Source organism: Myxine glutinosa, chromosome 1 (genome assembly GCF_964187855.1).
Source record: "Myxine glutinosa chromosome 1, kmMyxGlut1.1, whole genome shotgun sequence".
In the NCBI taxonomy this organism is placed as follows: Eukaryota; Metazoa; Chordata; class Myxini; order Myxiniformes; family Myxinidae; genus Myxine; species Myxine glutinosa.
In genome coordinates, this window is record NC_136261.1 from 278,170,285 (window position 1) to 278,195,556 (window position 25,272).

At 45.2% G+C, this 25,272-nt stretch overlaps 1 protein-coding gene across 1 annotated transcript in view; it reads right to left on the minus strand.

Annotated features, from left to right (window-relative positions):
• Positions 1 to 2,186: 2,186 nt before the first annotated feature.
• The window catches only part of LOC137437759 (platelet-derived growth factor receptor alpha-like), a 70,828-nt gene continuing 47,742 nt past the window's right edge, over positions 2,187 to 25,272 (minus strand). Inside the window, exons 12-15 of the mRNA XM_078771098.1 lie at positions 11,959 to 12,058; positions 4,446 to 4,551; positions 4,154 to 4,344; positions 2,187 to 2,696 (exon numbers count right to left, since the gene is read on the minus strand). Of these exons, the coding sequence (XP_078627224.1) occupies positions 2,645 to 2,696; positions 4,154 to 4,344; positions 4,446 to 4,551; positions 11,959 to 12,058 (449 nt within the window). The 3' untranslated portion in view covers positions 2,187 to 2,644. The remainder of the gene's footprint in view (positions 2,697 to 4,153; positions 4,345 to 4,445; positions 4,552 to 11,958; positions 12,059 to 25,272) is intronic.

Here is a 25,272-nt window from a genome sequence, read left to right on the forward strand (position 1 = left end):
GGGAATAAGATTGTAATAACAATGGAATTGTAATAAGATTTATACTTTTATTCAAAATTATTTTGCAAAAATCTATATATATAAAACACAGTTTGTGTGTGTGTGTGTGTGTGTGTGTGTGTGTGTGTGTAATGTTACCGATAGACTCCTAAACGGAGAGGCTCACGTACTTGATATTTGGCATATACATAGCCATTGAGCCTGGGACGAACATGGCTGAGACCATATTTGACGAGATCCATATTTTTTATTCATATTTACCTCAGCGCATTTCAGCGAAGTACCCGCTAATCTCAGCCGGTTCCAGAGCAGCTCGCTGATTCGCTCAGAGCGATCACGTGATGTTCCATTCCCGCCGCCAGACTGATTCGCTCAGAGCGATCACGTGATGTTCCATCCCGTCACACGTCACACGTTTTTTCACCTTTATGCGATAGTGTTTTGTATCGATTTTGTGCGATATGAATGAAATGTCTTTGAAACAGCTGTGAAACGTCTTTCCACAACCCTTCCGTAACCGATTGGAGCAGTTTATTGCCGCACAAAACGAGATCCGCGAGGCGAGTTGGTCGAGTCGTGCTGACCAAGATGGCGACACGGCGGCTTCACTTTTCACGGAGTATGAGCGTTCTATATATTTTCAATTCAGTGCGCCCGTGATTTATGGCATAGACATGACCATTGGCCTTCACGGTGTAATTTGTGCGAGGCTTTTGTCCGAGTGAGCTTGAGTCGAGAGGGCGAATGTACGGGTTGGGAATGTACGGGTCTCCCTTCCCCCGCCCGGCAACACCGGTACTGGAGGACGTCACAGGATCGGTGAGTCTCCAAAAGCCGCTACGTGCTGTTGCGAATATGCAGGACTATGTCGCGATTGTTGTGCTGCTCTCCGACCATGAGAACTGCAACGTCATTGTTGACTGGCCCTCCCCTTCCCTCCCCCCTCCCCCTCCCTTCCTCCTCCACCCTCCCCTTCTCCCCTCACCCTCCCCCCCTCCCCCTCCCCTCCCCCCTCCCTTTCCCCCCTCCCCCTCCCTTTTCCCCCTCCCCCTCCCCCTCCCCCTCCTTTTCCCTCTCCCCCCTCCCCCCACCCTACCCCCTCCACCCTACCCACCTCCCCTTCTCCCCTCCCCTCCCTTTTCCCCCTCCCCTCCCCCACCCTTCTCCCCCCCCTCTTCTCCCCTGCCCCCCTCTTTTCTTCCCCCCCCGTTCCCCTCCCCCCCGTTCCCCTCCCCTCCCCCGCCCGGCAATGCCGGGTACTTCTGCCGGGTCCCTCCCCCCTCCCCCTCCCCCTCCGCCCTTCCCCTCCCTCCCCTCCCCCTCCCACCCCCTCCGCCTCCCCCCTCCCATCCTCACCCTCCCCCTCCCGTCCTCCTCCACCCTCCCCTTCTCCCCTCCCCCTCCCCCTCCCCCCTCCCCCACCCCCTTCTTCCCCCCCCCTCTCCCCCCTCCCCCCTCCCACCCCCTCCCATCCCCCCCTCTTCTCCCCTCTCCCCCTCCCCCCCGTTCCCATCCCTCACCCTCCCCATCCCCCCCTCTTCCTCCCCTCTCCCCCCTCCCCCTCTTCTCCCCTCCCCCCGTTCCCCTCCCCCCCCCCTCCCCCCTCCCCTCCCCCGCCCGGCAATGCCGGGTACTTCTGCTAGTATTATATAAAATGTGTCGCGGACTATATTGATTTGCTCTCCATCTGTCCGTCCGTCCGTCCATCCCACCTGTGGTTCTCTGGACCTTTTCCCCACACCTTTCAACATATTCATCTGAAACTTGACACATGTCTTTATCATAATAAGTTACAGAACAAGTTTGAGTTTTGGGCCGTTTCACCAATTATCCATGAAGTTGTGGCTTTACTATGAAAAATATTGGGATCGGTAGGGGGCATGTATGGCAAAGCAATTCTCCCTCTTGTTAAACTTTGTTCATAGAAATACAATAATTATGCTGATTTGGTAAATAGTTGGTTAATAACATAATGGAGTGTGGTGACGGCTTTTGGTTTGTGCTGACATGAAGTATAAACTGATATTTCAAATAAAAACGTTCTTCTTTGGACAATCGGTTGTCAAAATAACGGTTTCTTGTCCTTGGAAATACATGGAATGCAAATGCTGTTTAAATTAAGCAGTCAGTTAAATAAACCTTTTATACTAAAAATACAAGCTTTCGCGTACCATTTTGTAACAGAATTGGCTTATTCGAAGAATTTTTATTTATTTATAGCAACACACATGGAATTCTACCTTCCCAACGTGGATGTGTATTTTTCCTTCACACTGAAGCATCAGGTGTTTTATACAGGTGTGCAGCAGTTGTTGAGACGCAATTGTTATCAATATGCAATGAAGTAAAGAGTGGATTGAGTTTTGAAAACTTAACTCTGGGTAATTCCCTTTACAACATGAAAGACAATAAACAATGCCAATGCTGGGAAAAGCATTATTTATATTATAAAATACAATTGTTGAGGTATATACTGTATAAATATTTACAGTTGTTAACATTCTTTACCATATATCTCTAGGAAGCACAGGTTAAAAAAATTAATGCACTTGGAAGGTGTCCTTGTCTGGAAGAGTCTGGAGAGCTGCAGAACTGAACAACTAATTTGTTTCATGAAACATTACAGTGACATGACGTTCTTGTATTACACATCGGTGTGAACTTTGAGGTCGATGTAACATGGAGAAATGAAAGAGCTGTCGGAGAAAAAAAATGAAGACGAATCATTGAAACAACCTCAAAGATGGAAAAGTCCCGACACAAAAACATGTTTCTAATTTCATCATTTTGCCCACAGACATGACAGTGCCTCAGTTTGATTATACAGTCATAATAATTTGAATAGAAGGGACATATATGCATGCCCGACATGATACACGTATGAAAACGTCATCAACAAAAAGGGACTGGGAATGGAATTCCACAAAAAGTTCCTACCATGGAAATATGCTCTTTTTACTGTATAGAAGGGGATATTCTAAGAGGGGTTGTTCCCCTATTACCATGAGGCCTTATTAGATGGGAATATTTTAGCTGTACCGTATAGGTAATCTCATTATTACCTCCGCCACCAAAGGTGGATGGAGGTTATGTTTTCACCCCTGTCTGTCTGTCTGTCTGTGAACAAGATATCTCAAGAAGTTGTGGACGGATTCGGACGAAACTTCCTAGATAGGTTAGTTGTGTGACAAGGAAGAGTTGATTCAATTTTGGTGACGATTCGAATCCGGATATGGATCAGAGAATTTTTTTACGTGATTCTTCACCACTGAGTGATGGGGCCAAAAACGATATGGCACAATATTTCAAAACAAGTTGTGGCCTGATTATGACAAAACTTGGTGGATGAGTTGGGTAAGTGACAAGAACAAGCCGATTAAAGTTTAGTTAAGGTCCAGATGCAGATTTGGCGTATCAGTGGGATACAACACCTCAAGTGTTCTTCCTGGCGGAGGTATGCTCTGTACCGAGTGCTGCAGTTCTAGTTAGTGTTGAGAAGATGTTCGTTTGGTTTTTTTTACCTCTATGCTTATGTTTCGGTGTCTTGAGTGATCAGAGATGCACGGTTTCTCCACCACTTCTAAACTTGAATGTGTCTCACATAACATACTCCCCTCCCAGCATCAGGGGTGTTCCATACATGCCTCCGCACAAAACGCCCCACCCGGCCATTTCCAGTTCCACTGGATTTTTTCGTGTATTTTGACGCCTTTGTCCTTCTTCTTCTCCTCCTCCTTTTCCCTTTATAATGTGTGAGGTACCCATTTCCTTTATATTCTCCTCCCACTCACGTTTGACCTCCATTGACACCATGGCAACAAGAAAACAGAAAAGAGCTCACTGATAGGCTGAATTATTTCCTTTTAGCCAATCAGTGATCACCTAACAAAGGTAAGACAGTAAGCTTGTGCCCTCAGTTTGGCAGAAATTACGCCTTGGGATGATTGCCTTAAGCCTTGGGATGTAATGAAGCCTTTGGTGGCATTATTTACATTTAGTTAATAGTTGAATATTCCCCGAGACAAAATTTCTCCTTCACAAAGACGCAAATGTCAGAAATTACGCAAAACTTTCAGGAAACGTCAAAAACCGGAAACACATGGAAATTTCTCGTGCCCATACGTAATATGTAGATGACCAGATGCTGTCTTACCCAGTTTCCTCCTGTGAGTGGAGGGGAGTGATGTAGACCAACTCTGTTGTACTGCCTGGACAAGCTTCACTCGTTTGATCCGCCACTTCGTTGTGTGCGTGTGGTGTGTCGAGGTGGTAAGGGGCAGTCACGTGATGGGATACCAACGTGGGAGGAGCAGACCCAAACTCTGAGCAAGAAAGTGCATGTGCCTGGACAGAGATAAAGTGGGATTTTGATCATTGGGGTTTTGCACTCATGAAAATGAATAATAAAATGTCGTCGGGTTTTGTCATTGGCTTGGAAAGTTTACCTGCAGCAAGCGTTGTGGGAGGGTTTGACCAATCTTTTCAGCTAATTCTGTGAATGTTGGTCTCTTGTCTGCATTGCTGTTCCAGCAGTTTTCCATCAATCTGTATCTGTGAAAAACAAAGCAATTTGCAATTGGTGGAGAAATAACTTGTCAGAGAAAACTTTTGAAAAATGATATGATTTATGAACAATATTCAAACCTATTGATTCACCTCTTCAATTGCTCGTTCATCAACGATATCATTGCATGCAAACAATGCACGACACAGAGAAGATTAAAAACAACAGTACACAATCGAAGACCCTTCAGTTTAAAACAGACCGAGGTCTGCTTTTGGTCCACTGAGCAGCCTCTCAGCTGTACTGCCACCACAGGACGTTTTCACAGATAAAACAAAATTAACAGATTCAATCAATGTGTGTGTATGTGTCATCCTCTCAGATGGGCGTTTAACGGGGCGTCCCGTCTGCCGGAATTAGTTGGTGGATGTTAAAGATCCCACGGTGTCTTTCGCGAAAAGTAGGTGAGCTATTGACGGCACCTGAACAAATTCCATATTCCTGCCCTGACTGACTGCTGGAAAGGCAATGGCAAACTACCCCGTGCAGTTTTTTTTGCCAATAAACAGTTTTGGCAGCACCAACGTTCTATAAAGAGTACGGTCCAGTCAGTGCCTTCAGAAAGTATTCATATCCCTTGACATTTTCACAGTTTGTTATGTTACAGCCTGAATTTAAAATGGATTAAATTGAGTTTTTTTGTCACAGATTTTCACAAAATACCCCATAATGACAAAGTGAAAACATGTTTTTCAACATTTTTACAAACTTATTGAATATCAAATACAAATATATCTAATTTACACGAGTATTCAACCTTCTGAGTCAATACTACGTAGAAGCGCCTTTGGCAGCGATTACAGCTTCGTGTCTTCTTGGGTTTGTCTGTATCAGCTTTACACATCTGGATTTACGGCGTTACTTCCATTTTTTCTTGCATATTTGCTCAAGCTCTATCAAGTTGGATGCGGAGCTTCGGTGAACAGGAATCGTCAAGTCTTTCCACAGATTCTCAATGGGATTCAAGTCTGGGCTTTGGCTGGGCCACTCAAGGACTTTCATGTTCTTGTTCTGAAGCCATTCCAGTGCTGCTTTGGTTGTATTCTTGGGGTCATTGTCCCGTTGGAACATAAGTCTTCGCTGCAATCTAAGGTCTTTAAGTTTAAAGTTCTCCTCAAGGATTTGCTTGTATTTTGCTCCATTAATTTTTCCCTCTATCCTTGCAAGTCTCCCAGTCCCGATCGCTGAAAAGCATCCCCATAGCATGATGCTGCCGCAACCATGCTTCATGGTAGGGGTGGTGTTAGACGGGTGATGAGCTGTGCTTGGTTTCCGCCAGACGTAGTGCTTTTCATTCAGGCCAAAGAGTTCAATTATTGTCTCATCAGACCACAGAATATGTGCCTCATGCTTTGAGTCTTTCACGTGCCTTTTTACAAACTCAAGGCATGCTGACATGTGACTTTTTCTCAGCAGTGGCTTCTGCCTGGCCACTCTCCCATAAAATCTACATTTGTGAATTGCTGCAGAGACTGTTGTGTTGTCCTTCCGGCAGGTTCTCCCATCTCAGCTAAGGAACTCTGCAGTCCTGTCAGAGTGCTTATTGGGTTCTTCCTTGCCTCCCTGACCAAGGTCCTTCTTGCCCAGTTGCTCAGTTTTGTCGAACAGCCAGCTCTAGGAATGGTCTCGGTAGTTCCATATTCTTTCCATTTCCTAATGATGGAGCTCACTGTGGTCTTGGGAATTTCAACACTAGAAATTGTTTTATACCCTTGCCAAGATCTATGCCTCCTCACAATTCTATCTCCGAGTTCTACAGCCAGTTCTTTTGACTTCATGGTGGAGTTTCTGCTCTGACATTCACTGTCAACTGTGGGACCTTGTATAGAAATGTGTGTTTCTTTCTGAATAATGACTAATCAATTGAATTGGCCACAGGTGGACTCCCATCAAGTTGTGGAGACATCTCAATGATGATACGAAATTGGATGCACCTGAGCTCAATTTGGAGTGTCATAGCAAAGGGTTTGAATACTCATTAACTCAAGATATGTCAGGTTTTCATTTTTAATGATTGTGTAAAAATTTTCACTTTGTATTATGGGGTATTATGGGGTATTATTTTTAGGTCAGTGATAAAAAAAATCTCAATTTAATCCATTCTAAATTCAGGTTGAAGCACAACAAAATGTGAAAAAAAAATCAAGGGGTGTGAATACTTTCTGAAGGCACTGTGTTTGTGTCCTCTCAAGTCCATCACCACCTGAGTTGTTTGTTCCATATTAAAGCGCGGCGTTACGCGCGCTGCTTGTGAGCAAGGAGGAAGCGGACAAGCAGTAACATATAAACGTCTTTATTGTAAGACTACACTGTAACACTGAACTGCTCCGGGCTGGTCGCCCGGTGTATATCATGAGGCCACGCCTACCCCTCGGGCGTGGCCACCGCCCACTTGGTGCGTGGAATGATGTCACCACGCCAGTGGGCTTTTGTGTCCGCCACACGCGCCCCCCCAGAATTCCCGCGCACCTGGAGGGCCAGTTTGCGGGGCAGACGAATGACCCGGCCGAAGCGCCCCCTGGCGATCGGCGGCGTCCGGGGTGCAGGGATGCCAGGTGGGATGCCCCTGGCTGCCCCTGGGATGGGTGCAGGACCGGGGGGCGGCGTGGCGGCGGGGCTGGGCGGTGCCGGGGTCCGCCCGCAGGAGGGCGGCCCCGACGTGGGGGTCGGGCCACTGGCGGTGGATGGTCCACATCGAGGTGGGCCGGCTTGAGGTGGTCTACCGAAATGCGGTCAGGAGTACCGCCGATGTCCAGGGTGAAGTGCTTCGCCCCGGTCTCCAGCACGCGGAAAGGCCCGTCGTACGGGGGCCACAGTGGTGTCCGATGGGCATCGTGGCGGACGAAGACGTACTCCGCCGTGCGAAGCTCCGGGGCGACGTGCGTCGGTGGGTGCCCGTGGCATGCCGTTGGCACCGGGGCGAACCTCTGGGCGGTCTCTTGCAGAGCGGAGCGCTGCTGTGCCACGGACCATGGTGCCGTGGAGTCGGGGAGGAACTCGCCCGGCACCCGCAGCGGTTGCCCGAAGACCAACTCCGCCGCGGATGCGCGCAGGTCCTCCTTGGGCGCCGTCCGGAGGCCCAGCAGGACCCAGGGGAGCCTGTCGACCCAGCCGCCGTCGCGGAGGGTGGCCCGGAGCGCGGCCTTCAATGAGCGGTGAAATCGCTCACACAGGCCGTTAGCCTGGGGGTGGTAGGCCGTGGTTCGGTGCAGCCGGACCCCGAGCCCCTGCGCAACCGCCCCCCAGAGCTCCGAGGTGAACTGGGGGCCGCGGTCGGATGAGATGTCTGAGGGGGCGCCGAACCGGGCGACCCAGGTGGCGATGAAAGCCTGCGCGACATCGGCCGCCGTTGTCGACGCCAAGGGCACGGCCTCCGGCCACCGGGTGGTGCGGTCCACCATGGTGAGGACGTAGGTGAAACCCCGCGAGGGGGGCAGAGGTCCCACCAGGTCCACGTGGACGTGGTCAAACCGGCGTTCCGGCACCGTGAACGGGGCCAACGGGGCCTGGGTGTGCCGGTGCACCTTGGCGCGCTGGCACGCGAGGCACGTCCTGGCCCAGCCGCGGACGGCCTTCCGGAGGCCATGCCAGACGAACTTGTCGGCGATCAGCCTTTGGGAGGCCCTCGCGCCCGGGTGGGACAGGCCGTGGATGGCGTCAAACACCTGGCGCTGCCAGCCCGCGGGCACAATGGGGCGAGGACGCCCGAGGGAGACGTCGCACAAGAGGGCCGCGCCCGCGCCGTCGAACGGCACCTCGGTGACGCGGAGGCCCGTGACGGCGGTCCGCAAGGCCTGGACGTCGGGGTCAGCGGCCTGGTCCGCTGCCATCCGGGCATAGTCGATGCCGAGGTGGACTGCGTGGGCGACGGCCCGGGAAAGGCAATCCGCCACCGGGTTGTCCTTCCCCGCGATGTGCTGGATGTCCGTCGTGTACTCGGACACGGCCGAGAGGTGACGCTGCTGCCGGGCCGACCACGACTCGGTGACCTTGCCCATCGCGAAGATCAGCGGCTTGTGGTCGACGAAGGCAGTGAACGCCCGGCCCTCGAGCAGATGGCGGAAGTGCCTGACCGCCAAGTGAAGTCCGAGCAACTCGCGGTCGAAGGTACTGTAACGGCGTTCGGGCGGGCGAAGCTGCCGGCTAAAGAACGCCAGCGGTTGCCAAGCTCCACGCACCCATTGCTCGTGCACCGCGCCCACCGCGTAGTCCGAGGCATCGGTGGTGAGGGCGATCGGTGCATTGGGCGCCGGGGGACGCGAGCATGGTGGTGTTAGTCAAGGCGAGCTTCGCGCCCGTGAACGCCGTATCCATCTGCTCGGTCCAGGTAACGTCGCCTTTGCCCGGCTTACCTCGGAGAGCTTCGTGCAGGGGGCGCAGGAGCTGGGCGATACGGGGCAGGAACCGATGGTAAAAGTTCACCATGCCCAGGAACTCCTGCAGCCCTCTGATCGTGCGGGGGCGCGGAAACCCCTTCACCGCCTCCACCTTGGCCGGCAGGGGGACGGCTCCGTGCCTGGTGACACGGTGCCCCAGAAAATCGATTGTGGCGGCGCCGAACCGGCACTTTGCGGGGTTCACGATCAGGCCATGCTGGCCCAGGCATTCGAAGAGCGTGCGGAGGTGGCGTAGGTGCTCTTCGCGGGACGCGCTGGCGACGAGGATATCGTCCAGGTAGACGTAGACAAAATCCAAGTCGCGCAGGACGCTGTCCATCAGTCGCTGGAACGCCTGAGCCGCATTCTTCAGACCGAAGGGCATGCGCAGGAACTCAAAGAGTCCGAATGGCGTGATGACCGCCGTCTTCGGGACGTCCTCCGGCCTGACGGGGACCTGATGGTAGCCGCGTATGAGGTCCACCTTCGAGAAGAAGGACCTGCCCGCCAAACGGGCGGAAAAGTCCTGAATGTGGGGGACGGGGTAGCGGTCGGGAGTCGTGGCGTCATTGAGACGGCGATAGTCCCCGCACGGTCGCCATCCCCCGCCGGGCTTCGGCACGATGTGCAGCGGCGACGCCCAAGCGCTCTCTGAGCGCCGAACGATGCCGAGTCGCTCCAGGGTAGCGAACGCCGCTTTTGCCACCGCCAGCTTCGTCGGCTCGAGGCGGCGTGCCCGGGCGTAGACCGGTGGCCCGACGGTGGGGATGTGATGGGCCACCCCGTGCTTGATGGCCCCCGCCGAGAAGGTGGGCCGCGTGAGGGCCGGGAAGCCGGCGAGGAGGCGGGTGAATGTGTCCGCTGCCGGAAGCGTACAGACCAACGTGGCCGGAACTGAATCGTTCGGCAAGCCGCTTGGCAAGCCGCTCGTTGAGCTGGGCAACGCACAAGCGAGCGAGCTGAACGTCTCGGCCTGGACAAGCCGTCTGCGCTTGACGTCGACCAGGAGCCCATTAGCGCACAGGAAGTCCGCGCCAAGCAGTGCCATGGGCACGTCGGTGGTGACGAACGTCCATCGGAAAACCTGCCCTCCAAACCGCAGAGAGAGGCAGCGTTTTCCGTACGTACGGATGGGCGTCCCGTTCGCGGCAAGCAGCGCGGGGCCCCCACCCGCGGCGTGCTTGTCTGACGTGCCGGCGGGAATGACACTCGCCTGCGCTCCCGTGTCGCACAGGTAACGGCGCCCGGAGAAGGTGTCCGTTATGAACAGCAGGCTGCTCGAACGGCCGGCGCTCATCGCCACTATTGAGCGCCGGCCCGGGCGTTTCCCGACCCGTTGAAGGAGCACGGCGGATGACACCGCCGAGCTTCGTGTCCGAACTTGGCGTGGAACCAGCACCAGGTGGTGGAGCTGGAGGAGCGCGGCTGGCTCCGCCAGGCCGGTGGAGTCGACGGGTTTCCCCGCGGTGGCGGTTTTCGCTGCGGCGGTGGGCGGGGCGTGGCGGCGTTCACGAGGTGCGTATCAGCATGCTGCTGAACATCAGCGTGCTGCTGAACATCAGCGTGCTGCTGAACATCAGCGTGCTGCTGAACATCAGCGTGCTGTAGAAGATGATGCTGTGGAACATGCTGCTGAACATCAGCGTCGAAGGCCGTGACGGCCACGCCGACGCTCGCCCGCGTGTCCGAAGCGGCGAAGTACTTGTCCGCCTCGGCCGCCAATGCTCGGGGTTCCGTTAGCCCGGTCCCGGCCAACGCGAGGCGAACCTGCGCTGGAAGTTGGCGACGGAAAAGCGCCCGGAATAGCGAACCGGGGGCTTCGTCGCCCAACAGTGACAGCATATGGTCCATTCGGACCGACGGGCGCGTCTCACCGAGCTCGGGGAGATCCAGGAGGCGGTCGGCCCGTGCGTCGTCCGTGAGGCTGAACGTGGCTAGGAGTAGCCGCTTGAGTGCCTCGTACTTGTGGCCTTTCGGTGGGTGGCGAAGGACGGACACAACTCGAGCGGCCGTGCCGGGCCCGAGGGAGGCGACGACGTGGCAATAGCGCGTGTCATCGCCGGTGAGGTGCCGAAGCTGAAATTGGGCTTCGGCCTGGACGAACCAGACTTCGGCCTGAGCCTCCCAAAATTCCGGAAGTTTGACGAAGTCGGCCATGGCGATGGCGTCGCGTGTGGAAGGATCGCTCCGGCAGATCCAACGTCGAGGGTCACCAGTAAAGCGTGGCGTTACGCGCGCTGCTTGTGAGCAAGGAGGAAGCGGACAAGCGGTAACATATAAACGTCTTTATTGTAAGACTACACTGTAACACTGAACTGCTCCGGGCTGGTCGCCCGGTGTATATCATGAGGCCACGCCTACCCCTCGGGCGTGGCCACCGCCCACTTGGTGCGTGGAATGATGTCACCACGCCAGTGGGCTTTTGTGTCCGCCACAATATAAACATTTAAAATAGGCGACTATATTTTGCGAAAGGGCACATTTTAGTATTAATGTTTTAAAATGTGAAAGGCTCCAGGTATAAGAAAACAATGTTTGAGTAGGTAACTAATGTATGCAAGGTATTGTGGGTAATTCTGCAGGACAATATACTTAAGTACTATTTCACTGTTGAGCAGCCTCCACAATTTAAGTGTTTGCAGCAACTGCTTTTGGCCCCAAATGGAACAAACAACAGGGCAATCGTTGAGCGATAAAATGTCACCCACCAAGTAGGTAAACAACAACCTTTGGCAATGAATATTCAGTTGTTATTTGTAGTTCCGTGTACGGATGAGTGAAGCCGCTGTGAGCGGGGCCGAGTGAGGCCTGTGTTGCCTAGAATAAAAGATGGTGCTTGATCCTCTCTGCGTGTCCGCATCTTTGTAACAGACATTACATTGTTCAAGCATCATGCGTCAGGTGTTTCACTGGATTATCGGCAATCCAGTCCATGTGGCCCTGTAATTTGCACAAAACACATCTCAGCCACAACTATCAACATGCAACTAAGAATATCGGAAACAGATATGTGATTACATGTTGTCTGATGAAAGTTCCGGTTGTTCCATGCGGTAACCTTCTCTTAGACGAGTGTAGAAATTTGAATCGACGGTCATCCCTGGATATGGGCTTCCACCTGCAGGAACAGATTCAGCTCAATTATTCTGAAATATTCAAAGAATTGCTTTGTGAAAGTTGCAAATTATGAATATGAATGCATGTGTAATTCAGCCATTCAGCTGCCAGACATGCTTTCAATAAACCATTTTGATTGATTGATGTCAGAAAATAATGAATGTTGCATATTGTTGAGTTAACCTATAGGGTTGTTGTTATCTTAGCTTGCACCATTCCTGGATCTACAAGGTGCATCGAGTAGTTATAGAACCAGAAGGGACCGAAGACCATCAGGCTAAGTGGTCTACTGATGACCTATTGAACAGGGAATTTTGCCAGATTATCATTCCCAAGCCATGATGTTCTGAAAGCGGAACTGCTCGTGTTTGCATGTGGGTGGAACTAAGTGGAACCACTCGTGTTTGCATGTGGACATGAATCATGTAATTTAAAGCATTACATTTTGACAGGAAAAGACCATTGTGTGCCAGTACCTGAACCAAATTAATTATGTAAGGTTAAAGAGTAGTAGTCAGGCGGTTCAATCTGGTGTGTACGTGGTGCATACAGAGATGGAGGGTGTTTTATGAGGTTATTTCATACATGGTATATACAGACATGGAGGGGGTTTTGTGAGGTTATTTCATACATGGTATATACAGAAATGGAGGGGGTTTTATGAGGTTGTTTCATACATGGTGCATACAGAAATGGAGGGGGTTTTATGAGGTTATTTCATACATGGTATATACAGAAATGGAGGGGGTTTATGAGGTTGTTTCATACATGGTATATACAGACATGGAGGGAGTTTTATGAGGTTGTTTCATACATGGTGCATACAGACATGGAGGGGGTTTTATGAGGTTGTTTCATACATGGTGCATACAGACATGGAGGGGGTTTTATGAGGTTATTTCATACATGGTATATACAGAAATGGAGGGGGTTTATGAGGTTGTTTCATACATGGTATATACAGACATGGAGGGGGTTTTGTGAGGTTATTTCATACATGGTATATACAGACATGGAGGGAGTTTTATGAGGTTGTTTCATACATGGTGCATACAGAAATGGAGGGGGTTTTATGAGGTTATTTCATACATGGTATATACAGAAATGGAGGGGGTTTATGAGGTTGTTTCATACATGGTATATACAGACATGGAGGGGGTTTTGTGAGGTTATTTCATACATGGTATATACAGACATGGAGGGAGTTTTATGAGGTTGTTTCATACATGGTGCATACAGACATGGAGGGGGTTTTATGAGGTTATTTCATACATGGTATATACAGAAATGGAGGGGGTTTATGAGGTTGTTTCATACATGGTATATACAGACATGGAGGGGGTTTTGTGAGGTTATTTCATACATGGTATATACAGACATGGAGGGAGTTTTATGAGGTTGTTTCATACATGGTGCATACAGAAATGGAGGGGGTTTTATGAGGTTATTTCATACATGGTATATACAGAAATGGAGGGGGTTTATGAGGTTGTTTCATACATGGTATATACAGACATGGAGGGGGTTTTGTGAGGTTATTTCATACATGGTATATACAGACATGGAGGGAGTTTTATGAGGTTGTTTCATACATGGTGCATACAGACATGGAGGGGGTTTTATGAGGTTATTTCATACGTGGTATATACAGACATGGAGGTGGTTTTAGAGGTTATTTCATACGTGGTATATACAGAAATGGAGGGGGTTTGTGAGGTTATTTCATACGTGGTATATACAGAGATGGAGGGTGTTTGTGAGGTTTGCTCATACATGGTGCATACAGAAATGGAGGGGGTTTTATGAGGTTATTTCATACATGGTATATACAGAAATGGAGGGGGTTTTATGAGGTTATTTCATACGTGGTATATACAGACATGGAGGTGGTTTTAGAGGTTATTTCATACGTGGTATATACAGAAATGGAGGGGGTTTGTGAGGTTATTTCATACGTGGTATATACAGACATGGAGGGGGTTTTGTGAGGTTATTTCATACATGGTATATACAGACATTGAGGGGGTTTTATGAGGTTGTTTCATACATGGTATATACAGACATGGAGGGAGTTTTATGACGTTATTTCATACATGGTATATACAGACATTGATGGGGTTTTATGAGGTTGTTTCATACATGGTATATACAGACATGGAGGGAGTTTTATGACGTTATTTCATACATGGTATATACAGACATTGAGGGGGTTTTATGAGGTTGTTTCATACATGGTATATACAGACATGGAGGGAGTTTTATGACGTTATTTCGTACATGGTATATACAGACATGGAGGGGGTTTTATGAGGTTATTTCAGACATGGTATATACAGACATTGAGGGGGTTTTATGAGGTTGTTTCATACATGGTATATACAGACATGGAGGGAGTTTTATGACGTTATTTCATACATGGTATATACAGAAATGGAGGGGGTTTTATGAGGTTATTTCATACATGGTATATACAGACATTGAGGGGGTTTTATGAGGTTGTTTCATACATGGTATATACAGACATGAAGGGAGTTTTATGACGTTATTTCATACATGGTATATACAGACATTGAGGGGGTTTTATGAGGTTGTTTCATACATGGTATATACAGACATGAAGGGAGTTTTATGACGTTATTTCATACATGGTATATACAGACATTGAGGGGGTTTATGAGGTTATTTCATACATGGTATATACAGACATGGAGGGAGTTTTATGAGGTTATTTCATACATGGTATATACAGACATTGAGGGGGTTTTATGAGGTTGTTTCATACATGGTATATACAGACATGGAGGGAGTTTTATGAGGTTATTTCATACATGGTATATACAGACATGGAGGGGGTTTTATGAGGTTATTTCATACATGGTATATACAGACATTGAGGGGGTTTATGAGGTTATTTCATACATGGTATATACAGACATGGAGGGAGTTTTATGAGGTTATTTCATACATGGTATGTACAGACATGGAGGGGGTTTTATGAGGTTATTTCATACATGGTATACACAGACATGGAGGGAGTTTTATGAGGTTATTTCATACATGGTATATACAGACATGGAGGGGGTTTTATGAGGTTATTTCATACATGGTATATACAGACATGGAGGGGGTTTTATGAGGTTATTTCATACATGGTATATACAGACATGGAGGGGGTTTTATGAGGTTATTTCATACATGGTATATACAGACATGGAGGGGGTTTTATGAGGTTGTTTCATACATGGTATATACAGACATGGAGGGGGTTTTATGAGGTTATTTCATACATGGTATATACAGAAATGGAGGGGGTTTTGTGAGGTTATTTCATACATGGTATATGCAGACATGGAGGGGGTTTTATGAGGTTGTTTCATACATGGTATATACAGACATGGAGGGGGTTTTGTGAGGTTATTTCATACATGGTATATACAGAAATGGAGGGGGTTTTGTGAGGTTATTTCATACATGGTATATACAGAAATGGAGGGGTTTTATGAGGTTATTTCATACATGGTATACACAGACATGGAGGGGGTTTTGTGAGGTTATTTCATACATGGTATATACAGACATGGAGGGGGTTTTATGAGGTTGTTTCATACATGGTATATACAGACATGGAGGGGGTTTTATGAGGTTATTTCATACATGGTATACACAGACATGGAGGGGGTTTTGTGAGGTTATTTCATACATGGTATATACAGAAATGGAGGGGGTTTTGTGAGGTTATTTCATACATGGTATATACAGAAATGGAGGGGTTTTATGAGGTTATTTCATACATGGTATATACAGACATGGAGGGGGTTTTGTGAGGTTATTTCATACATGGTATACACAGACATGGAGGGGGTTTTATGAGGTTGTTTCATACATGGTATATACAGAAATGGAGGGGGTTTTATGAGGTTATTTCATACATGGTATATACAGAAATGGAGGGGTTTTATGAGGTTATTTCATACATGGTATACACAGACATGGAGGGGGTTTTATGAGGTTATTTCATACATGGTATATACAGACATGGAGGGGGTTTTATGAGGTTGTTTCATACATGGTATATACAGACATGGAGGGGGTTTTGTGAGGTTATTTCATACATGGTATATACAGACATGGAGGGGGTTTTATGAGGTTATTTCATACATGGTATATACAGACATGGAGGGGGTTTTATGAGGTTATTTCATACATGGTACATACAGAGATGGAGGGGGTTTTGTGAGGTTATTTCATACATGGTATATACAGACATGGAGGGGGTTTGTGAGGTTGTTTCATACATGGTATATACAGAGATGGAGGGGGTTTGTGAGGTTGTTTCATACATGGTATATACAGACATGGAGGGGGTTTTATGAGGTTGTTTCATACATGGTACATACAGAGATGGAGGGGGTTTTGTGAGGTTATTTCATACATGGTATATACAGACATGGAGGGGGTTTGTGAGGTTGTTTCATACATGGTATATACAGAGATGGAGGGGGTTTGTGAGGTTGTTTCATACATGGTATATACAGAGATGGAGGGGGTTTTGTGAGGTTATTTCATACATGGTATATACAGACATGGAGGGGGTTTTATGAGGTTATTTCATACATGGTATATATAGACATGGAGGGGGTTTTATGAGGTTATTTCATACATGGTATATACAGACATGGAGGGGGTTTTATGAGGTTATTTCATACATGGTATATATAGACATGGAGGGGGTTTTGTGAGGTTATTTCATACATGGTATATACAGACATGGAGGGGGTTTTATGAGGTTATTTCATACATGGTATATATAGACATGGAGGGGGTTTTATGAGGTTATTTCATACATGGTATATACAGAAATGGAGGGGGTTTTATGAGGTTGTTTCATACATGGTATATACAGACATGGAGGGGGTTTTATGAGGTTATTTCATACATGGTATATACAGAAATGGAGAGGGTTTGTGAGGTTGTTTCATACATGGTATATACAGACATGGAGGGGGTTTTATGAGGTTATTTCATACATGGTATATACAGAAATGGAGGGGGTTTTATGAGGTTATTTCATACATGGTATATATAGACATGGAGGGGGTTTTATGAGGTTATTTCATACATGGTATATACAGAAATGGAGGGGGTTTTATGAGGTTGTTTCATACATGGTATATACAGACATGGAGGGGGTTTTATGAGGTTATTTCATACATGGTATATACAGAGATGGAGGGGGTTTGTGAGGTTGTTTCATACATGGTATATACAGACATGGAGGGGGTTTTATGAGGTTATTTCATACATGGTATATACAGAGATGGAGGGGGTTTTATGAGGTTGTTTCATACATGGCATATACAGACATGGAGGGGGTTTTATGAGGTTATTTCATACATGGTATACACAGAAATGGAGGGGGTTTTGTGAGGTTATTTCATACATGGTATGTACAGAGATGGAGGGGGTTTTATGAGGTTGTTTCATACATGGTATATACAGACATGGAGGGGGTTTTATTAGGTTGTTTCATACATGGTATATACAGACATGGAGGGGATTTTATGAGGTTATTTCATACATGGTACATACAGACATGGAGGGGGTTTTATGAGGTTGTTTCATACATGGTATATACAGACATGGAGGGGGTTTTATGAGGTTGTTTCATACATGGTATATACAGACATGGAGGGGGTTTTATGAGGTTATTTCATACATGGTATATACAGAGATGGAGGGGGTTTTATGAGGTTGTTTCATACATGGTATATACAGAAATGGAGGGGGTTTTATGAGGTTATTTCATACATGGTATATACAGACATGGAGGGGGTTTTATGAGGTTGTTTCACACATGGTATATACAGAAATGGAGGGGGTTTTATGAGGTTGTTTCATACATGGTATATACAGAAATGGAGGGGGTTTTATGAGGTTATTTCATACATGGTATATACAGACATTGAGGGGGTTTATGAGGTTATTTCATACATGGTATATACAGACATGGAGGGAGTTTTATGACGTTATTTCATACATGGTATATACAGACATGGAGGGGGTTTATGACGTTATTTCATACATGGTATATACAGACATTGAGGGGGTTTATGAGGTTATTTCATACATGGTATATACAGACATGGAGGGAGTTCTATGACGTTATTTCATACATGGTATATACAGACATGGAGGGAGTTTTATGACGTTATTTCATACATGGTATATACAGACATTGAGGGGGTTTATGAGGTTATTTCATACATGGTATATACAGACATGGAGGGAGTTTTATGAGGTTATTTCATACATGGTATATACAGACATGGAGGGAGTTTTATGAGGTTATTTCATACATGGTATATACAGACATGGAGGGGGTTTTGTGAGGTTATTTCATACATGGTATATAGAGACATTGAGGGGGTTTTATGAGGTTGTTTCATACATGGTATATACAGACATGGAGGGGGTTTTGTGAGGTTATTTCATACATGGTATATACAGACATTGAGGGGGTTTATGAGGTTATTTCATACATGGTATATACAGACATGGAGGGAGTTTTATGACGTTATTTCATACATGGTATATACAGACATGGAGGGAGTTTTATGAGGTTATTTCATACATGGTATATACAGACATGGAGGGGGTTTATGAGGTTATTTCATACATGGTATATACAGACATGGAGGGAGTTCTATGACGTTATTTCATACATGGTATATACAGACATGGAGGGAGTTTTATGACGTTATTTCATACATGGTATATACAGACATTGAGGGGGTTTATGAGGTTATTTCATACATGGTATATACAGACATGGAGGGGGTTTTATGAGGTTATTTCATACATGGTATATACAGACATGGAGGGGGTTTTATGAGGTTATTTCATACATGGTATATACAGACATGGAGGGGGTTTTGTGAGGTTATTTCAAACATGGTATATACAGACATTGAGGGGGTTTTATGAGGTTGTTTCATACATGGTATATACAGACATGGAGGGAGTTTTATGACGTTATTTCATACGTGGTATATACAGACATTGAGGGGGTTTATGAGGTTATTTCATACATGGTATATACAGACATGGAGGGAGTTTTATGACGTTATTTCATACATGGTATATACAGACATGGAGGGAGTTTTATGAGGTTATTTCATACATGGTATATACAGACATGGAGGGGGTTTATGAGGTTATTTCATACATGGTATATACAGACATGGAGGGAGTTTTATGAGGTTATTTCATACATGGTATATACAGACATGGAGGGGGTTTTATGAGGTTGTTTCATACATGGTATATACAGACATAGAGGGGGTTTTATGAGGTTGTTTCATACATGGTATATACAGAGATGGAGGGGGTTTTATGAGGTTGTTTCATACATGGTATATACAGACATGGGGGGGGGTTTTATGAGGTTATTTCATACATGGTATATACAGAAATGGAGGGGGTTTTATGAGGTTGTTTCATACATGGTATATACAGACATGGAGGGGGTTTTGTGAGGTTATTTCATACATGGTATATACAGACATGGAGGGGGTTTTATGAGGTTATTTCATACATGGTATATACAGAAATGGAGGGGTTTTATGAGGTTATTTCATACATGGTATATACAGACATGGAGGGGGTTTTATGAGGTTATTTCATACATGGTATATACAGACATGGTGGGGGTTTTGTGAGGTTATTTCATACATGGTATATACAGACATGGAAGGGGTTTTATGAGGTTGTTTCATACATGGTATATACAGACATGGAGGGGGTTTTATGAGGTTATTTCATACATGGTATATACAGACATGGAGGTGGTTTTATGAGGTTGTTTCATACATGGTATATACAGACATGGAGGGGGTTTTGTGAGGTTATTTCATACATGGTATATACAGACATGGAGGGGGTTTTATGAGGTTATTTCATACATGGTACATACAGAGATGGAGGGGGTTTTGTGAGGTTATTTCATACATGGTATATACAGACATGGAGGGGGTTTATGAGGTTGTTTCATACATGGTATATATAGAGATGGAGGGGGTTTGTGAGGTTGTTTCATACATGGTATATACAGACATGGAGGGGGTTTTATGAGGTTATTTCATACATGGTACATACAGAGATGGAGGGGGTTTTGTGAGGTTATTTCATACATGGTATATACAGACATGGAGGGGGTTTGTGAGGTTGTTTCATACATGGTATATACAGAGATGGAGGGGGTTTGTGAGGTTGTTTCATACATGGTATATACAGAGATGGAGGGGGTTTTGTGAGGTTATTTCATACATGGTATATACAGACATGGAGGGGGTTTTATGAGGTTATTTCATACATGGTATATATAGACATGGAGGGGGTTTTATGAGGTTATTTCATACATGGTATATACAGACATGGAGGGGGTTTTATGAGGTTGTTTCATACATGGTATATACAGAAATGGAGGGGGTTTTATGAGGTTGTTTCATACATGGTATATACAGGCATGGAGGGGGTTTTATGAGGTTATTTCATACATGGTATATACAGAGATGGAGGGGGTTTTGTGAGGTTATTTCATACATGGTATATACAGACATGGAGGGGGTTTTATGAGGTTATTTCATACATGGTATATACAGACATGGAGGGGGTTTTATGAGGTTATTTCATACATGGTACATACAGACATGGAGGGGGTTTTGTGAGGTTATTTCATACATGGTATATACAGACATGGAGGGGGTTTTATGAGGTTATTTCATACATGGTATATACAGAAATGGAGGGGGTTTTATGAGGTTATTTCATACATGGTATATACAGACATGGAGGGGGTTTTATGAGGTTATTTCATACATGGTATATACAGACATGGAGGGGGTTTTATGAGGTTATTTCATACATGGTATATACAGACATGGAGGGGGTTTTATGAGGTTATTTCATACATGGTATATACAGAAATGGAGGGGTTTTATGAGGTTGTTTCATACATGGTATATACAGAAATGGAGGGGTTTTATGAGGTTGTTTCATACATGGTATATACAGACATGGAGGGGGTTTTATGAGGTTGTTTCATACATGGTATATACAGAAATGGAGGGGGTTTTATGAGGTTATTTCATACATGGTATATACAGACATGGAGGGGGTTTTATGAGGTTGTTTCATACATGGTATATACAGAAATGGAGGGGTTTTATGAGGTTATTTCATACATGGTATATACAGAAATGGAGGGGGTTTTATGAGGTTGTTTCATACATGGTATATACAGAAATGGAGGGGGTTTTATGAGGTTGTTTCATACATGGTATATACAGACATGGAGGGGGTTTTATGAGGTTGTTTCATACATGGTATATACAGAAATGGAGGGGGTTTTATGAGGTTATTTCATACATGGTATATACAGAAATGGAGGGGGTTTTATGAGGTTGTTTCATACATGGTATATACAGAAATCGAGGGGGCTTTATGAGGTTATTTCATACATGGTATATACAGAGATGGAGGGGGTTTTATGAGGTTATTTCATACATGGTATATACAGACTTGGAGGGGGTTTTATGAGGTTGTTTCATACATGGTATATACAGACATTGAGGGGGTTTTATGAGGTTGTTTCATACATGGTATATACAGAAATGGAGGAGGTTTGTGAGGTTATTTCATACATGGTATATACAGAAATGGAGGGGGTTTTATGAGGTTGTTTCATACATGGTATATACAGAAATGGAGGGGGTTTTATGAGGTTATTTCATACATGGTATATACAGACATTGAGGGGGTTTTATGAGGTTATTTCATACATGGTATATACAGACATTGAGGGGGTTTTATGAGGTTGTTTCATACATGGTATATACGGACATTGAGGGGGTTTTATGAGGTTGTTTCATACATGGTATATACAGACATTGAGGGGGTTTTATGAGGTTATTTCATACATGGTATATACAGACATGGAGGGGGTTTTATGAGGTTGTTTCATACATGGTGTATACAGAAGTGGCGGGGGTTTTATGAGGTTATTTCATACATGGTATATACAGAAGTGGCGGGGGTTTTATGAGGTTATTTCATACATGGTATATACAGACATGGAGGGGGTTTTATGAGGTTGTTTCATACATGGTGTATACAGACATTGAGGGGGTTTTATGAGGTTGTTTCATACATGGTATATACAGACATTGAGGGGGTTTTATGAGGTTGTTTCATACATGGTATATACAGAAATGGAGGGGGTTTTATGAGGTTGTTTCATACATGGTATATACAGACATGGAGGGGGTTTTATGAGGTTGTTTCATACATGGTATATACAGACATGGAGGGGGTTTTATGAGGTTATTTCATACATGGTATATACAGACATGGAGGGGGTTTTATGAGGTTGTTTCATACATGGTATATACAGACATTGAGGGGGTTTTATGAGGTTGTTTCATACATGGTATATACAGACATGGAGGGGGTTTTATGAGGTTATTTCATACATGGTGTATACAGACATTGAGGGGGTTTTATGAGGTTGTTTCATACATGGTATATACAGAGATTGAGGGGGTTTTATGAGGTTGTTTCATACATGGTATATACAGACATGGAGGGGGTTTTATGAGGTTGTTTCATACATGGTATATACAGACATTGAGGGGGTTTTATGAGGTTGTTTCATACATGGTATGTACAGAAATGGAGGGGGTTTGTGAGGTTTGCTCATGATGTGCATATCCCAAATTATAATGTACACTCGATCAAAATGAAAGATTTTTAAACATTCCACATTATTTTTATTTCCCCCTTCCCCCCCAAAAGTGTTTAATGACATGACAGTGCTTCAAACAGTGTTTAATGACATGACAGTGTTTACTTCAAATAAATATCCTATGTTATTTGGGAAGCTACATGGTTTTTACCCCTTTTTGATTCAATGTTTTAAATAAAAACTGATCCCAAACAGTTGCACAATGTTTAAATACTGCAGTACAGTATATGTACTGCATAAATACAAACATGTACCTTAACAGTATATGCACTGCATTAAATATACATAACTCACTTATGTGTGTTTGTTTGACCGACTTTAATTAATTTTATATCAATAAGAAACATTTCAAATGAGATTTAATGATAATTTCATCAGATTTCTACATTTCATTTATATTCTACATGTTATGGTTATTGGGATTTGGTGTTGACATTTCACTTACACATGGTGTTCCAAAAAGACATGGACAACTGGTTGTTAATATATTTAGTACCATAAATGATACAATGTATGTGTTACAATACAATTTGTCTGATACAATGTTTGATACAATGTATGATAATGATACCAAAGGTGGATGGAGGTTATGTTTTCACCCCATGTGTGTCTGTTTGTTTGTCTGTGAACAAAATATCTCAAAAAGTTGTGGACGGATTCGGACGAAATTTGGCGGAGATGTCGCGCATATGACAAGGACGAAATGATTAGATTTTGGTGAAGATTCGGATCCGGCTACTAGAATTTTAAAGTGATTCTTCACCATTGGGAGATCGGGCCAAAACCGATACATAGCAGGATATCTCAAAAAGTTGTGGACGGATTTGGACGAAACTTGGTGGACCGGTTGGCTGTCTGACAAGGACGATTTGATTCCATTTTGGTGAAGATCTGAAAATGGATTCGGATATGAGAATTATTTAATTTTCTAAGTGATTCTTCGCCATTGAGTGACATGGCCAACCAGGCGGAGGTATATGCTCTCTACTGAGTGCCGTTCTCGGTTTATATGATACAGAAACTCAAAGTTTTCTTTCTTTTCAGGCCTCGTGGTTTAATGTAAAAGAAGATGGCGACTCCACAGGAGAAAGCGCAGTTCGTTGAATGGTTCATTGAGACGAGCACGCCAAGTTCAGCGTAATTCCCGTACAAACACATCAGGTATGGAAGGAATCCGCCATCACAGACTAGTATCAGAGAGTGGTACAAGGGGTTTAAGGAGACTGGAAGTTGCCAGAAACAGAAAAGTACTGGTCGACCAAGCACAGGTGCAGCAGACGTTGAACGAGTGTGTGAATCATTTCACATGGTCATTGAACACATACATGACATTCCAAAGGTCAATGTGTGGTGTGGCCTTCTCCATGACCGCTTGGTGGGTCCGTTTTTCTTTGCAGAGAATACATTGACCTCAACAATTTACATGAACATGTTGGAAGGATTCACCTTCCCACAGATTGAAGACCTGTAACCCGATATCATTTTTCAACATGACGGAGCTCCCCCTCATTGGGCCTTAGTCGTTCGAACTGTCCTGGATGAAAAATTTCCAGGTCACTGGATTTGCCCAGATGGACCCTCACAATCACCAGACATAACCCCCCTTTAATTTTTTCTGTGGGAGTTTGTCAAATGTGTTGCCTGCAACACCAAGGTGACAAATCTGTAGGATATTTGTTTTCGGATCACAGCTTCATGCGCAAACATGCTGAGCTGAACATGGCAAGAACTCGTGTACCACCTTGAGGTCCTGCGCGTGACAAACGGAGATCACACTGAAGTGTATTGATGGTGTGCGCAAAACTTTGAGTTTCTGTGTCATATAAACCAAAGGGTATCGTTGTATCATTTGTGGTTCTAAAGATATTAACAAGCAAAGTTGTCCAGGTCTTTTTGGAACACCCTGTACATTACATGTATGTGAGGTTTTTAAAATTGCATTGCTTGTCAAAATGTTTGTTCAATCAATTGCATTTCTCCTCGCAAAAGATTCTGAAATAATATAATGATTGGCTTAATTATCTCGTGTTTCAAATTTCCTGCTGGCCTCCTAAGTTTTAACGATTACTAGCAGAGTACTCACTCTCTGGGTGGGTCGAGTTTGTGCATTACTTGCTGAAAAATATATAGTGTGTTTTGTAAGAAGACTATAGATGTTTGCATGGTGTACGCCTAAAAAGTTATAGATGGTCTGAAGGTATAATGGGTACTTTCCAATAGTAGTTAGGATCTAAGGGGCTTTCTAATTAGGGTCTAAGGGTCTACTAAGGGTGTAATCCTAAAGTCTAAAAGTTAGGGTCTAAGGATCCAAGCTGTCTAGCAAGTCTGAAACGTGTTAGTGGTCTACATGTTAAGGTCCAAGGGGTATAAATAGAGTCAATGGACTTAAGTGGTGTAAATGTCTAAAGGGTCTG